At 39.6% G+C, this 15,044-nt stretch overlaps 1 protein-coding gene across 13 annotated transcripts in view; it reads left to right on the forward strand.

Annotated features, from left to right (window-relative positions):
- Positions 1-15,044, forward strand: part of BCL11A (BCL11 transcription factor A) — a 124,370-nt gene that overhangs the window by 96,907 nt on the left and 12,419 nt on the right. For 9 of the 13 annotated variants that reach the window (XM_056813982.1, XM_056813975.1, XM_056813974.1 and 6 more), the window contains exon 3: positions 11,315-11,416. The exons of 3 other annotated variants lie outside the window; for them this stretch is intronic. In XM_056813982.1, coding sequence (XP_056669960.1) covers positions 11,315-11,416 — 102 coding nt within the window. The remainder of the gene's footprint in view (positions 1-11,314; positions 11,417-15,044) is intronic. One more of the 13 variants, XM_056813976.1, reaches the window with a different exon arrangement.

Consider the following 15,044-nt stretch of genomic DNA (forward strand, 5'->3'; position numbering starts at 1 on the left):
CCCCCCCCCATCTGACTTCTTCTATACCCCCAAATTCCCATAAAACCTAAAATACAAAATGGGTTTTTTTTAAAGTTCCAAAGTCTGGTTTCCTTTCAACCTTTTTTTTTCTAACTTTTTTTTCTTCAAGTCTCTGGAAGTACAGATCAGTAGAGCTGATTTAGAGGAATAAGGTTTATGGTGAGTGTCATAGATAATAAAAGGGTTTGGTGTAACTTCAGAATAATTTGGGTGTTAACGCATTCTGTTGGCCTTGATATAGAAGTGCTCTGTCTTCACCAACTAGTCTTATCAGAATCAAACATTTTGGGGGGCAGATAATTAATTGGGACCATCCTCACAATACAATTTTTTCCCCTTTCATTTTTGTGGTTGTTAAAAACATTTGTTTCCCCAGCTTGAAAGTTCCGGTTTCCATTTTCACATCCCACAACAAATACCATTTTCAAGACCCTTCCACAGTCGCCTTAGCCATCCAGTTCTTCCATAGGGAGAAAGTGGCATTGTAAATATTTGCACAAGAATAGGGATAGTTAAGATAGAAAAAGTAGGCTTTTTGGTGGTGACATAAAAGGAGGTTTGCCTCCACTTTTGCAGGTGATACCCACTTTAAGAAAACTTGGTACAGTATACATAAACCTGCTTATGGAACAGATAAATTAAGGGATGATTATTCACATTACAGAAAGATTGTTAACGTTTCAAAAGGATTCACCACAGGGTTCCTTTAAATAGTGAGCTCCCCTAGTGAATTTAAAGTGTTTGTTTACAGATCATTAACTACTTGACAGGGAGGTTGGGGAGGAAGAAAAACTTAAAAAGCTGAAGTGTTAGAAGCTGCTTGCCAATTGAAAATATATCTGAAAGCAAGATAAAGGGCCTGAGACGGAAAAGAAAAGAGGATCCCATTTACGGAAATTCAATTTATCCAGTTTTCCTGGTATTTGGAAAATTCCTTGAAGGCAGTGATCTAGATGCCTTCTGTCACCCAAAATAGCCGGTGGCCTGGTCACACAGATAATTCTCTACCTCTGTTCCCTCTCGGGAGTCCCAGGCTGGCCAGAGGCTGCCGGGGGTGGGCTAGGAGTTGGGGGGTAGGGAGGCATGGTGCCGGAGAAACAAGGAGGGAGCTGAGGGTGGCAAGAGTCCGTTTTTTGTTTTGTTTTGTTTTGAATTATAGGTTGTACAAAGCAAAAGACCTTTGGTAATAAAAGTATTGTGGACTAGTAAAAATTCGCCATGGATCAGGGTGGTTCTGAAACATTGTTTTATTCTTTGGCACTCCCCCCAGCTTCTAGCGCTCTACTGGATTCATAGCAAGTGCTCTCTGTGTACCTGTTGAGTTCGTATTTTGGGGTTTAGTAGAAGTGGCAGGAGAGGGAGGCACTCTTTCTGGCAGCCAGCATTTTCATTGCTTACTTAGGTTCATCAGGGAAGAAGCACTTTCTGCTTTGGGATGTGGTGGTTCCCCCTTAAAAATCACACCAGTTGTTCTGGTGTGACCTTGCTGGGTCCCTACAGTTCCTGCTAACATCAGTGGGAGCTGGAGATCTGGCTCAAGGTCGTGCTTTTGCCACTGGCCTTTTGGCACTTAAAGGAAAAACCTTTCCCCTTGACATTCAGCCTGGTTTTGTCTTCTTCCTGGTTCACTCTGACCTTCATTCTGAATTGGCTCCGCTCTTACCTGTGGGCTCCATGCAGCGCTGTGTCCAAGGCAGTTAAAGTCTATTCCTGAACTCCCCTCTTCTCCCCTTCCCCTGAATATGATCTCAAGTAAACAGAGAGAGAGAGGGGGGGGGGGGGGAAGAGGGAGGGGAGAAGGAGGTTGGGGGTGGAGAGACACACAGACCCTCTAAGAATCTAAGTCTGGGCCCCCGGGGCCAACTCACACTTTGCTAGCCCTGAAAGGGGGTCTTCACAGGGTAGAGAAGTAGAAGAAGGGTTGCCGAGTCCCCAATTTTGCTTCATGTTTTCATGAGCCAAGTGGATGCCAGATGATATCACAGGGGCTCCCATCTATCTTCAGGATACTTCACAATGATTTCTCTAGCTCCCCTTCCTAGGATTCCAGATGAAATAGGGGGTTGGGTCTTGAGGAAGCTAGCCTTGCCCGAAGAAAGAGAAGAAGAGAGCCAGACAGACATCATAAAAATATAAAATCTTAAACTCAAAGAATCTTAAAACATAAAGGTTAGAAGTTGTCTAGACGGAGTCCTTTTCACAGATGAGAACCCCGAACCCAGAGAACAGAAGTGACATACCTAGTAGTCTGCCAGGCACTCAGCTTTTTATGAAGCATCTACTTGAATGCCAGGCATGCAACAAAAACAGTCCTAATGTGCAAGGAGCTGACATTTTAATGGGGAAAACCAGATAAATGACTATGTCCATACAAAATACAGTGCCCATGCGATCTGCTCTCAGAGAGGGAAGGGGACCTTGAAAAACCCCTTGCAAAAGGTGGAATTTGAGTTGAGTCTTAAAGAAAGCCAGAAGGGAGAACAGGGAGATCCGTGTTGACAGACAGAGAGGAGGTGGAAGGAGCTGGGTGTAAGAAGTCTGGAAAGGGTAGGAAGGGGCAAGGATATGAAGAGTTTTAAAAGCCAGCAGATTTTGTATTTGATCCTGGAGGCAACAGGGGAACTACCAGACTTGAGCGAGGTTGGGGGTGTCATGCAGCTAAGTAATCATTGGACCAGGACTTAAACCCAAGTCTGCATCAGCCTGCTCTTTTTCCTAGAGAATGGAAGCAATGTTAGAGGCCCTAGAAGAAATGGCAGAGAGAGTAAGGGCATTGGAGGGTAGTGGTGTTGCTTTGGGACTGGCTAGGAATCAGTTTTAAACCCCTCTCCCCCTCAAGTCTAAATAAGATCTTAGGCTGAAAAAAACTCTTTAGAAGCCCTTTTATCCTCCTACTTCTCCCTCTCCCCTCCAAGACTTTGAAGACCCGAAAGAATGAGACATAGAGAGATGGGGATGCAAGGGCCAAAACAATGATGGAAGAGGCAGAACTCTATAGGAAAATCTTCATGTTTCTTGCATAGTCATTGCATGAAAATGTGTCAACAAGTATAAGCCCAACTCAGGATAGCAATAATACATCTGAAATAGATTATTTAAAGGGAAGCCATCTCACAGAGGAGAATATGGTTATCAACACTTGTTTAGCTGACTCAGAGGAACAAAATACAGTGAAATCTGCCTAAAGGGGACCACCCAACATTCACAGGAGCATCATGGATTAAGAACTGAATAAGAGCTGAGAGGGTATTTAGGCCAATCCCCATATTTTGCAGATGAGGAAACTGAGGCCACAGTATTAGATCAATGTGTCCACAGTCACAGAGGTAGTAATAAGAGTAAAAAAATTGGGGGGATATGGGGGAATAGAGAGTACAGTAACTGCCCTGACCAGGTACCCATCAATTTTTAAATAATTGATAGGGTTTGTCCTGTTTTTTAGGAAAACTAAATACATGAAAAATAAATTGCAAAATAGATATAGGACTAGTTGTACTAATTTTATGCAAAAAGAATCCTTCAAAATCCTCTCCCTTGTGGCACAATTTCAGTGATTCAATTTAAATTTACATAGGTTTTCAGGATCATACTAGCTGTATAAAGCTGGGTAAACTTGGCACCTAAACATCAGTTCCAAGAAAATGTGTACCTCTAGGCAGGTATCTTTCTAAAAAAGGCTTCCTTCCTCCCAGACCTTGCAGGCTTTAGGATATACTCAAAGTCAGGATCTTAAAAGTATAATAAAAAATTAAATTAGCTTCCAATCAAGTGAAAATACTTTGGGCTAGAGCCAAAGATTATTATTGGTGTGAACTTTTTTACAAAGGCATCCTAAATTTAACCAGCTGGATTTTTTTTTTGTTAAGTACTATCCTATTGAACTTTTTGAAGGATTTGTCTTTTAAATCTCCATTTCAGCATAAAGATGGAAAACAATGTCTTTGGTTTATTCTTCTTCAGAAAAACAGTCTCTTTTTTGAATTGTCTGCTTTGCTTATGGTAAAGACACAGATTGCAGTGAATTCTGTTTAGGCATGACAGATTGGTGACATGCATTTTGATGGCGAGGGTATGAAAAATGTCATCTCTGCCCTCAGTATACTGAATGACTATGATGAAGACTCTTTAAGAGGTAGTGTCAGTAACACCACTCTTTCAATAACCAAGGGTCTGAGAGGATGGAATCAGTCAAAGGAAAAGAGGAGTTTTCAAATGAGTGATTGATATAATTAAAATTACTGGTTAAGATATGGAGAAGTAGAAGACGTAGGAGCAAGTTTTAGCAGTGAAATATTGGGCTGGGGTGTCTCTTGAATTCTTGTTCAATTTTTGCACAATAGGCTATTTGAAGAGCATCTCAACTCAGCAAAACTATAGCCAATTTAGGGGAAAAAAAAACCCAGTGAATGAAGAAATGCTCATATAATTCTCATTCCTAGAACAAAAGAGAATGAGATTTTGACTATCCGCAGGTTAATTAAGAAGTCTGTTAGAGATGATAAAGCTGGCATATTTTCAGTTTAGATTGACATTGCTCAAGAAGCAGGCATAACTAATGTTTGCTCAATACTGCTAAGATATGTTACAGAATCTCTCAGTGAATTGCTGGTATCTTCTAAAGGCTTAGAGTCAAGTACAGAAGGAGCTAACTTGAAGGGATTTAGCTTGGCAGACTGTTCCAGTTTAAAAAAAAAAGTACCACCCATCCAAGCTTTGGGTACAGTCATTCATATGATTGGAATGTGGTGACATTAGATGAAATAGGCCTGACAGAAGAGGCTCATTAACTCAATGAACAGTTAGGCTGCATTTTAAGAAACTTATATAGAAGGGTTCAAACTTATCAAGACTTAAGAGTCATACAAGAGGTGGGATAGAAGGTACTCTGGAGGTCACATCTGACTTAAGAGTTTCCCAGACTCCTCTCTGGAACATCCCTGACTGGTACCCATCCAGGCTCTCCTGGAATATTTGTATTGATGGGGATTTTATTTTCTTATTGGGGAAACAGAGTGGTTTTTCTGAATACACAATTTTGAGAAAGAAATGTTAAGATCTCTTTAAATCCATTATTTGACAACTCAGTGGAAGTTGTCTCCATGGGCTATATTCTTCCCTAAAGGTTTGGGACTTGAGAGGTGAATTTGAAGGTCAGGCAGATTTGGCATATTTGAAACTGTGATTTCTGAATGGAAGTGAGGGATTCCTCATGTCATGGAGGTGAGAAAGATGTGCATGCGAAGCAAGGTGAATGCCTGCTGCCAAAGTAGAGGGGTGGAAATGCTATTTTTGAGGAATAGAGAAATTTAAGTGGTAACCAATGAAAACAGAGTAATTTCAAATGGAAAATTTAGAATTTGTAATATTGGCTTAGGCACATTTGTTTACATCTTAAGGAGTAATTGAAATCAATAAATATCAGTTAGTTGATAAATTAAAAAAGTACCTACTGTGTGCCATGCACTGTGTTAAGAAATTTGAATATAAAAAGAGGCAAAAGACAGTCCTTGCCCTCAAAAAATTTACAATCTAATGGGGGAAGACAACGTGCAAACAAACATATACAAAGCTATTTATAGGATAAATAGGGCATAATTAACAGAGGGAAGGCACTAGACTTTAGAGGGATTTGGAAAGGCTTTCTGTAGAAGGTGAGACTTTAGTGGGAAGCCAGGAAAGATGTGATATTCCTAATGAAGCCAAAGAAGCTTGTACAATCTAATAAACAGAAAGCAGGTGGTAGGACGCACAGTTGAAATTTGATCTTCAGGATGAATGGAGAGTTTCTGTTCTGAAATGGGATAAATGAGGGGGGGAAACTATTAGAAATAGGAAAAGGAGGTTGTGAGACTGAAGAAAGGATTGACTAGGAAGGGGACTTGAAAGCTAGAAATAGAAATAATTCATAAACTCCTGCAATCTCCTAGTACTCTACAAGTATTTATCAAGAGTCCTGATTCAAGCACTGTTTATTTACCTGATTTGGCTATTGCCTTATTCTCTGTGTGGTTTGTGGGTGAAAAAAAATGTCTGTCATAAGGGTTTTTTAAAAGCAAGCCAAAAGAAGAACAGACAGACTTAAATTCAATAAACATTTTAAAATGGCTCACATGTGCAAAGCACAATGCTATAAGTAAACCCTAGGGATCCAAGGGGAAAAAATTAAATCGTTTCTCCCCTTGAGGAGCTTACATTATACTGACCTAGAGAATAAGAAATGTCCTTCTTTCCCACATGATGGTAGGGATGAGGTGGGGGGTGGTAGTGGCAAGTACTAATAACATCATGAAACTATTGAAGAAAACCCTGAAAAATCCAGACCTAGCTATTTTCTTTTAGAGATCCATTAGAAATTGGTCTGTCCTCAGGCTCATGTGTTTAGGGTCTTACTCCATATTACCCTCTTTATTATTTCTTCAGCCAAAACCCTAATAGGAGATGGGTCAAGAGCAAGAGAAAACAACCCCTAGAGTTGCCTTGTTTCTGCTCAACCATGACAAAAAAAGCAGTTCCTATATCCCATATCGCTTTCCCCATCCCTACACCCTCTCTCAAAAGGAAAAAACACAATAACTTGATTATGTCATCATGAGGGGAAGTGAGGTTCATGAAATTTCTATGCTAAAACTAAAGGGTTTTAGAGCTGCAAGGGTCCTTAGAGATTATTTTTCTACCAGGGTTTCTAAACCTTGGGTCTGAGAACTTGCCTTGAAAATATTTTGTTCATGCACAAAATATTTTAAAGTTGAAAGTACTTTCTTCACACACAAAATATTTTAAAGTTGAAAATACTTTCTTCGCACACAAAATATCTTAAAGATGAAAATATTTTCTTCACACACAAAATATTTTAAAGTATATTTTAAAGATGAAAATCTTTTCTTCACACAAAATATTTTAAAGTATATTTTAAAGATGAAAATCTTTTCTTCACATAAAATATTTTAAAGTATATTTTACAGATGAAAATCTTCACACACAAAATATTTTAAAGATGAAAATTTTTTCTTCACACAAATTATTTTAAAGTTGAGAATCTTTTCTTCACACAAAATATTTTCATCTTTAAAATACACTTAATTGCATTCTAAAATGAAAAATAAAATAAAATATATTTTACTAGTTCTATCTCAATAAAGTTGTTTTCCTTTATAATCCTATAGATCTTATTTGATGCATTTTAAAACATCATTCCAAGAATGGGTCTGCCCATAGGCTTCCCCAGAATGGTAGAGGGGTGAAATGGGGTGGGATGTCGATGACACACAGAAAGCTTCTGGGCAGACACAAAAAATGTAACAGGGGAGAATAATTGAAGCTTAGAGAGAAAAGCCTCCCCTAGATTCGCCCAGGTATGGAGGAACACAGAGCTGGGATTCAAACTCTTATTATCTGACTGCAAATGGGTGCTATTTCCATGGTATCAGGTACCTCCCTGATCCTCTTCTGTTCTCACCAGAAAGGGAGAGTGACTAATCACCCCAAACCTGAAGGGGGTGGGAGGAGAGATGCTGGGGGAGCTGGATGCTTGGAAACATTAATTGTGATATTTTACTTTGCCTAAGCCATGATGAAATAATTGAAGGCATCATAGCAAGACGTTAAACCCTAGGGAGACTATTAACAATTTAGCATTTCCAGTTCATGTGGGAATGTCGATTCCACTTACCAAACAGAATGTTATGGACACCTTTAGTGGAAGAGGCTGCAGAGTGGTGGGCTGAGGATCTCAGCCACCTTTTCTTTGACCCTTTCCCCATAGGAAGTTAACTGCAGGCAGGACTAAGCCTCTCAGGAAGACAGTCTATTATCTTGTGACAGTGCCCTAAATCAGCTTATTAGAACGATTCTGGACCTCTTTAACTGGCTAACCATGGCCAGGGGAAGGGGGAAAAAGCAGAGGTTTCTGAAATCTGCAGCTGTTTGCTCCAGTGAGCAAAGAAGCATCCTCTCCTCCGAGTTCAGGAAACCCTTTTTAAATCCTGCCACAGAAACTCTTACTGAAATTAGATGACCCAGAAGGGAAGCAGGGGTTTCCCTCACTGTTCACTAGGGAGGCATCTTTCATTTTTGACTCTTTGGGGAAGAGTTAGAAGCCCCTGAAAAAAAGCCCTATAATAAGTAAGAGTGAAAAGGCTGGCTGTTGCCTAAGTAGCTGGGTGACCCTGGGCCAGTCACTTAATTTAAGGCTTTGACAAATTTATTTTGGATTCTGGAACCAGGGATTGGGTTCTCCCCTTCTCCCCCCATCCCCATTCTGTAGTCAGACAAATTTTTTCAGCTTTCAAGGAAATAAAAAAATAGACAGTGTGTTGCCTTAGGGAATTGATTCTGGCCCCAGATTAGGATCCAAATTAGGGTCACTGAATGCTTATAAAAGAGTTTTTGAAAGATTCTTTTGAAAGGCTCAAAGAGGAAGTTGAAAATAGCTGCCCTCCCTCATCTATTTTATTTCTTTTTATGGCTTGAGCAAATACCAGAGCAGGTTTGGGGAAAGTTGAGATAAACTTCTCACACCAAGTGGAGCTGTCCAGGGCTGCACATTTCTCAAGTTATTGTTAATTTAACCCAGGAACATGCATAAGCCCGAAAAGCAAAATGCCCTTCTGTCATTCTCAGTGAAAATATTAGGTGTCATGATGAAATTACTAACTGCCCCAAGACACAACCTCCCCTGTAAAAATGGAGGGGTTGGACTAATGATCTCCCAAGATCTCAATTCCAAGTCCACAAAAATTCCCTGATTTTTAGATTCAGTAGCTATCATATTGATGTAAAAATGACAAACTGAGCATCTCCTACCCCAACCAAACTTGTTTAGCATCTTGTAAAAAATGGAATACAACCAGCGAACGGTGTTTTAGAATTTAGTAGGTTTTTTTTTAAGACTGGACACTCTTGCCTTTTTTTTTGTATAGGGAGGAAGTTCCTTCCACCAATTTATACTGCTTGGTATTAATTTTGAGTTGCCAAAGACAAAATATTCATTACATCGGAATCAACCTAGTAATGAGTATTTCTGAAGTTCTACAGGCGATAACATTTATGAAGCACCTACTATGTGCCTGTACTAATTGCTATTTCTTATGATGTGGCCTCATACAAGTTACTTAAAACTGTGAGTCTCAATTTCCTTCTCTGTAAAATGAGGGGATTAGACTAGATGATATCTAAGGTCACTTCAAATTGAAAATCCCACTGTCTGAATCTAAATTTAAGGGTACAATCTATATTCAGGATCCCATTTCTATTAGTACAATTTTAAACATTCCTAATTAGAGATCATAGGAAATGACTCAGCCTGCACAGAGTTTTTTCAATCTAGCTTGTTTGTAAAAAGCCAGGATGGCCAAAAAGTGGGCGCCCCTCAAGAAAACTAAGTGGATTAAGAAGCTTCTTCATCAAGAAATCAAGAGGGTCATATTAATGAATTCTTATAGATTTCAAGTGCAACCCATCATTCTTTAATCCCATGGATTTATAAGGCAGGGAATCTGGGGTTAGGTGATCTCTAGATGTTTTTCAATGTGGTGATGATGGAGGGGGTCACAACATTACTTTAAATAGGTAGATTTCCAAAAGAAAAGGTATTTCAGAAATAACAGGTTTTTTTTGTTTTATTTTTTAAATCTGAAAAGGGAATAAGTGCTAAAAAATATCTTTGGATTCCTTGTTGAAAAATACCATTAATAAATCTTTAATTCATCATACTCCTAATAATCAGTAATCCTTCTGACCAGAAGTAAATATATCTTTTTTATTCCCAGTTCAAAATGCTACTCAGAAATTTTTGGGGTGTGTGTGGAGGGGTGGGGCGTGTATTTTGTTTCCCCCAGTTAGGGGTCAAGAAAGAACTTTGCATATAGATAGATAGATAGATAGTCCTCTTCCATTCAAGTCTCAACAGCAGTCTCCTGTTGCCGTCCTGGTAACAAAAGATTTATGTGGTCTGTGCAGAAGCTTACCAAGCAACACGCTATTGTAACCGGCCCAGCTCCTAATGAAAGAAAACCTTGTCCTGTCTGCCCTGGCTGTACTTGGCAGGGCGGACTTTATAAGGAGAACAGGATGTATTTTACACTTGAGACCTGCCATCCCGGAGCATAACAACAACACTTTTAAGTGTTCTTAATATTAGGCTAACGGAAAACACACACTATTTACTCATGATCAAAGTCTTTTCTTTCTTGCTCTCTCCTCCCTCTTTCAACCCACCCAATCATCTCAAAAGCCCAAGCTACCAAAGAGAGTGTAGTATCATGTGCACCCTCCAGGGCTCAGTCTATCTCCTGCTGGTCATCCAAAAGGGGGAACTTGGGCAAGTGAGGAACTTTCCAGATGGTTTCTCTATAATGCTCAAGGTGGCCCAAGCTAAACCTTTGAATTTCTCAGGAAAATCTCAATGTTCAAGTGGGAAATGTTTAATTTGAATTCATTTTTTTAAATGCTAGATTTGTATTTTTATTAGTGTTGGGTATTCACTGTTGGCCATGGTGCCATGTTTAGGAAGTGGCTCTTTAGGGTAACTAAAAGTGGTCCTAGAGGTTGGGATTATTGAAAATATGTTCCCTTTGCTCCCTGGGAGGATCTGGCCAAGATTCCTTCAAATTTGTCCCACCTCCAAGAAGTCTGGTCTTTTCCAGGCCCTTTCAGTGTGGGGTGGTGGGATGGAGACACATTCATGGAATTCCACACCTGTGGAAACCTAGGTCACACATGTCATCCTTCCAAGTCCTCAAATTCTTTAGACTTCCCTTTTGGAATTGGGGGACCCCCTGACTGCTGCATGAAATGAAAGTTGGGGGTGGATGTGTGGGTTGGGTTGAGGAGTGTGGGGTCTCTTCTTTAAAAAAGAAATGGAAAGGCCAAACTCCCCTCCCACTATCTCTTAAAGGCATTATGGTTGTGGGATGGTGGTTGTTTTTTTTGGTTTGGCCTTTCTGCGACTAGTAAAGAAAAATGTATGCATGTAATTCAGCCTTGCAGATAAGTTCCTAAATTTTCCAACTTATTTACTATCCAGCCCCCTTCCCAGACAACTGATTATATGTCAGTAGTTCAAAGGTAATACCTCTATACCAACCTTTTTGACCTCTATCTTAGAGAATAAGAAAATGTACACAAGTGCAAATAATCCAAAAGTGATTCAACCTTAAAAAAATAATAATAATTGTCTTTGGATCTTGCCAGTTGACTATCTGCAAGGCTGCTCTACCAATGTTAATAGAATGTAATGAAATGTGATCTTCTATGATGTGTAGCTCGAGAACTTTATTTTGGGTTTCTTCCACAGATAAACTTCTGCACTGGAGGGGACTCTCTTCCCCTCGTTCTGCACATGGAGCTCTTATTCCCACACCCGGGATGAGTGCAGAATACGCCCCACAGGGTATTTGTAAGTTGTGTTATTTCTTCTCCAAATGTCCATGTGTGTCAAGATGAAAATTTCTGGAAATCACCTTTGCTTTTTAAGCCCCAAAGGGAGGCACTTTGAAAATAGATTGGCATCCGTGTGCATATTATTCCATTACTCATTTGGCATTCCAACAACCGGTGCTCAGCACCGGAATGGGTCCCCTTCCCAATTCCTGATTATTTTTTCTTTCCTGAGTGGTGGCATAGAGCTGATGGCTTCATTTCTCTGTTGGCCTCTTCCCCAGCCTCCTGTCTGGCTCCAGGGCCAGTGACTGTGGGCTCACAGGGTCTCTTATGTGGCTAGAGGTCAATTTTGTTGCCTCATAAGGCGTCTGAACTTCCTCCATGGCCAGCCTCATGAGCAAGCCCAAATGGGACTTAGACACTATAGATTCATTCATGCTAAAGAGAGATGGATGCCCTTTAATTATTTTGTTGAATCAATGAAGCGTTACTCTAATGCCAAATTTATATATAAAAATATATTTTGTTTGGTTTTCTTCCCCCCTCTCCCAGACCTAAAGCTAACTTGTGAGTGCATCCTAACCTATCACTCTAAAGTCAGCCTTCTCTTCATTCCCTTCCGGGTAAAGAAACAATTATATTGGAGGATTTAATGTTATTGATATAACAATAAATATAATATATTTATGTATCATGAATATGATAAATACAATGTATTAAAATATTAATATTAATGGGATGAATATAATGTATTTATGTTATTAATATAATAATATAATATTTATAAAATATGGGATAGAATAATAGAATTTTAAGAACTGTGGCCAGAAAAAATGAATTTGGAAGAAGTTGCTTTTAGAAATGAAAGCAATTTGCTTATATGAGTAAGAATAAATGGAATGAGGCATGGCTAAGAAAGGGAAAATCCCACCTCAAACACCAAAGCAAACTTAAAAGAAATGAAGGATAGTGTGTTGTCTAGTCTTTACCTAAAGAAAGTATTTTCATTATAAAAACAAACCAAACACATATTGTTGGAATAATGGGGAAAGGGGAAAGGTCATAGGAAAGGAATGAGAGAGGAAGGTAAAGACTCAGTCCGAAGAAGGAAGTTCTCCCAAGTAGGAAAAAGGCTCTAAAAGGGTGTCTACAGGGCCTCCACCCCATGGCCAAATTCTAAGTCAGTTGTTTATTGTTATTTTTTTAACTGCTCAGTGATCCCAGGTAACAAAGAGTTATTGTCTAAATTTCATAAGTCTCCAGTCCTGAGGGCTGGGTGGTGGTGCAGGGGTTAAAGCACCTTGTCTGTTCCATAACACCCCTTTCTTCCCCCCTCCCCCATTCCAGACCATGGGTTAGGTCACAGATAGCAAGGAATTTAGGGGTTGGACTCATTTTCGAGTCTCTACATGACAAGTCTGGCGGCTCTCAGAGATACCTTATGATTTTGCTTGGGGGCTCCTGGTGCTGAAGTAGGCTCTCAGGATGACTCAGGTTCATAGGTCATTGATTCTAAGCTGGAAGGGATCTTAGAAATCCTTTGGACCACCCATACCTTCCTCCCACCCCCCACCCCCACTTTACAAATAAGGAAACTGAGGCCCAGTGATTTTTAAGTGGCTGGCCCAAGAGCTAAGATTGGAACCCAGGTTCTTAGGTTCAAAACCTGGAGGTTATAGCTGCCACTTGGAAAAGAGAGAGGAAAAAGAGAGTATAATATGGTGGCGATTGGAATTGAACTGATAAAAAAGGAAATAGGAGAATGTTTTCTCTTTCCCCATCTCTTTTGCCCACCATGACTTTTTTGTGGGTGCCAAGGATGGGAAAATCAGAAGCCTGAGATTAAAATCCCTTTTCCCAATAAGAGAATCGGTGCTGATGGCTGCAATTGCCAAGTTTCATGGAGCAGCAAACAGAGAGGTGTGTGAGGATAGATATGATAGAATTTCTCTGGGAGAGCTCTCTAGGAACTCCAGTCTCCACCCTGTGGTTCAGCTTATTTACCCTTCTCAGTTATTTATCCTTCTCCCTCTGCCTCCTCCTAGGCACCCCCAGCCTCTTCCAGTCAGACCCTCAAATGTCTGAGTGGGATCAGAGCAGGCTCAGGGTATTCGCCTGGAAGTTAATGTTGGGTGGGTCCTGTGGTAGGTCAATAGCTTTAGGAATCAATCTAGTGACTAGATAAATTAGAAATGGTATTCCTTCTTTTTGTTGTTTCTTAAAAATCAGGTGTGAAGCCATTGGCTGACTTTAACCCTCTGACTGCCTGGCCTCTTAGAGTAGAGGCGAGGGTGAGGGCAGCCCTGCACATAGGCCAGGAGTTATTGCTCCAAAGCCCCCCAAAACGATCAGTCTTGAATGGAGAAGTTGATTTTCATCAGAGTAAATGAAGAATATTATTATATTTTACACGTCAGTAAATCAATGTAGCCCTAATTTTGCCACGCAGGAAATCAATTCTGGTCTTTCTAAACCATGGAAGATGTTATGAACAAAGTAATTTTGCAAATTAAGGCGAGTAACACATTTATTGATGACTGTAGTTTAGGAATTTAGAATTGGTGAGCACTGTAATGTAATGTGCTGCATTGGCACGAGCTGAGTGAAATACAGATTATATGGCAAAACTGTAATGCATCATTTGCTATTAGTGGACTGGTAATAATTACCAGTTTCAAAGCAGCTCTTTCCATGTAATCTTTAGTCTCAATCGTAACAGCCCTTCTCATTGACATTATGATTACACTAGCTGCCCTCATGATCTAGAATATTTAGTTGATGGGAATACTAAAATGCGATAGTGAAAACTGTATGTTGTATGCTCATTATAAGATAAAATGCCATTTTCTCTGACCTAATGTATGAGAGAGAAAAGGGAGGGGAGCATTACATTGTTAGCATACTGTAGCCAGATCACATAGCTTGCTCTGTATTGTTTTTTATTTTCTTTTAAACATTTTTTTTAAAGCAGCAGCAGCTTATGACAGCAGAATAGAATGAAGTTTTTTACATTTTTGAGGTGTTTTTTTTTTTAAGCCCATAAATGGACATCCTTCCGTCACTGTTTCCCATGGATTTAGAAATTTATCAGAGAGACTGTCAGGAGGACACATACAGAACCATTATTAGGCATTTTTATTCTAATCTTGATTTTAGCAAAGGAATGTGAGGTTCAATATTATTTTAAAGCCTTCGAAGGGAAGAAAGTGTTAAATGACTGCTATAGGCAGCTGAAGCTCCTTTTTTACTTCCTCAATTTGGAGTGTCAGGCTAACTGTATAATAATAATACAGAGACCTAGAGGCAAAGGATAAAGCCCACTTTGGGTCACTTTAGCTAGTCCTCAGATAGGTTTCCTGCCTGTCTGGTCCCCAAATCATTGTTCAACGACAACAAAAAAATTATGAAAATAATCTCAGTGATGCCTTTTATTTCCCTTTGAAGAGAGGAGGCAAACAAAAACAGGCAGATAATGTGACCCTAATGTCAGCATTTTCTTTCAAAATCTCTCTGCCTTTTTTTTTCCCACATTAGGCAAATGTTTGAAACCTAATTTTGGTATCTTATCATCTAATCTTGTTAAAGAGATTTGCCCAGAAGTGGGATATATTGAGTGAGATTATAAATGCATTGTAAAGTAAATT

This window comes from Monodelphis domestica, chromosome 1 (assembly GCF_027887165.1).
Source record: "Monodelphis domestica isolate mMonDom1 chromosome 1, mMonDom1.pri, whole genome shotgun sequence".
NCBI lineage: Eukaryota > Metazoa > Chordata > Mammalia > Didelphimorphia > Didelphidae > Monodelphis > Monodelphis domestica.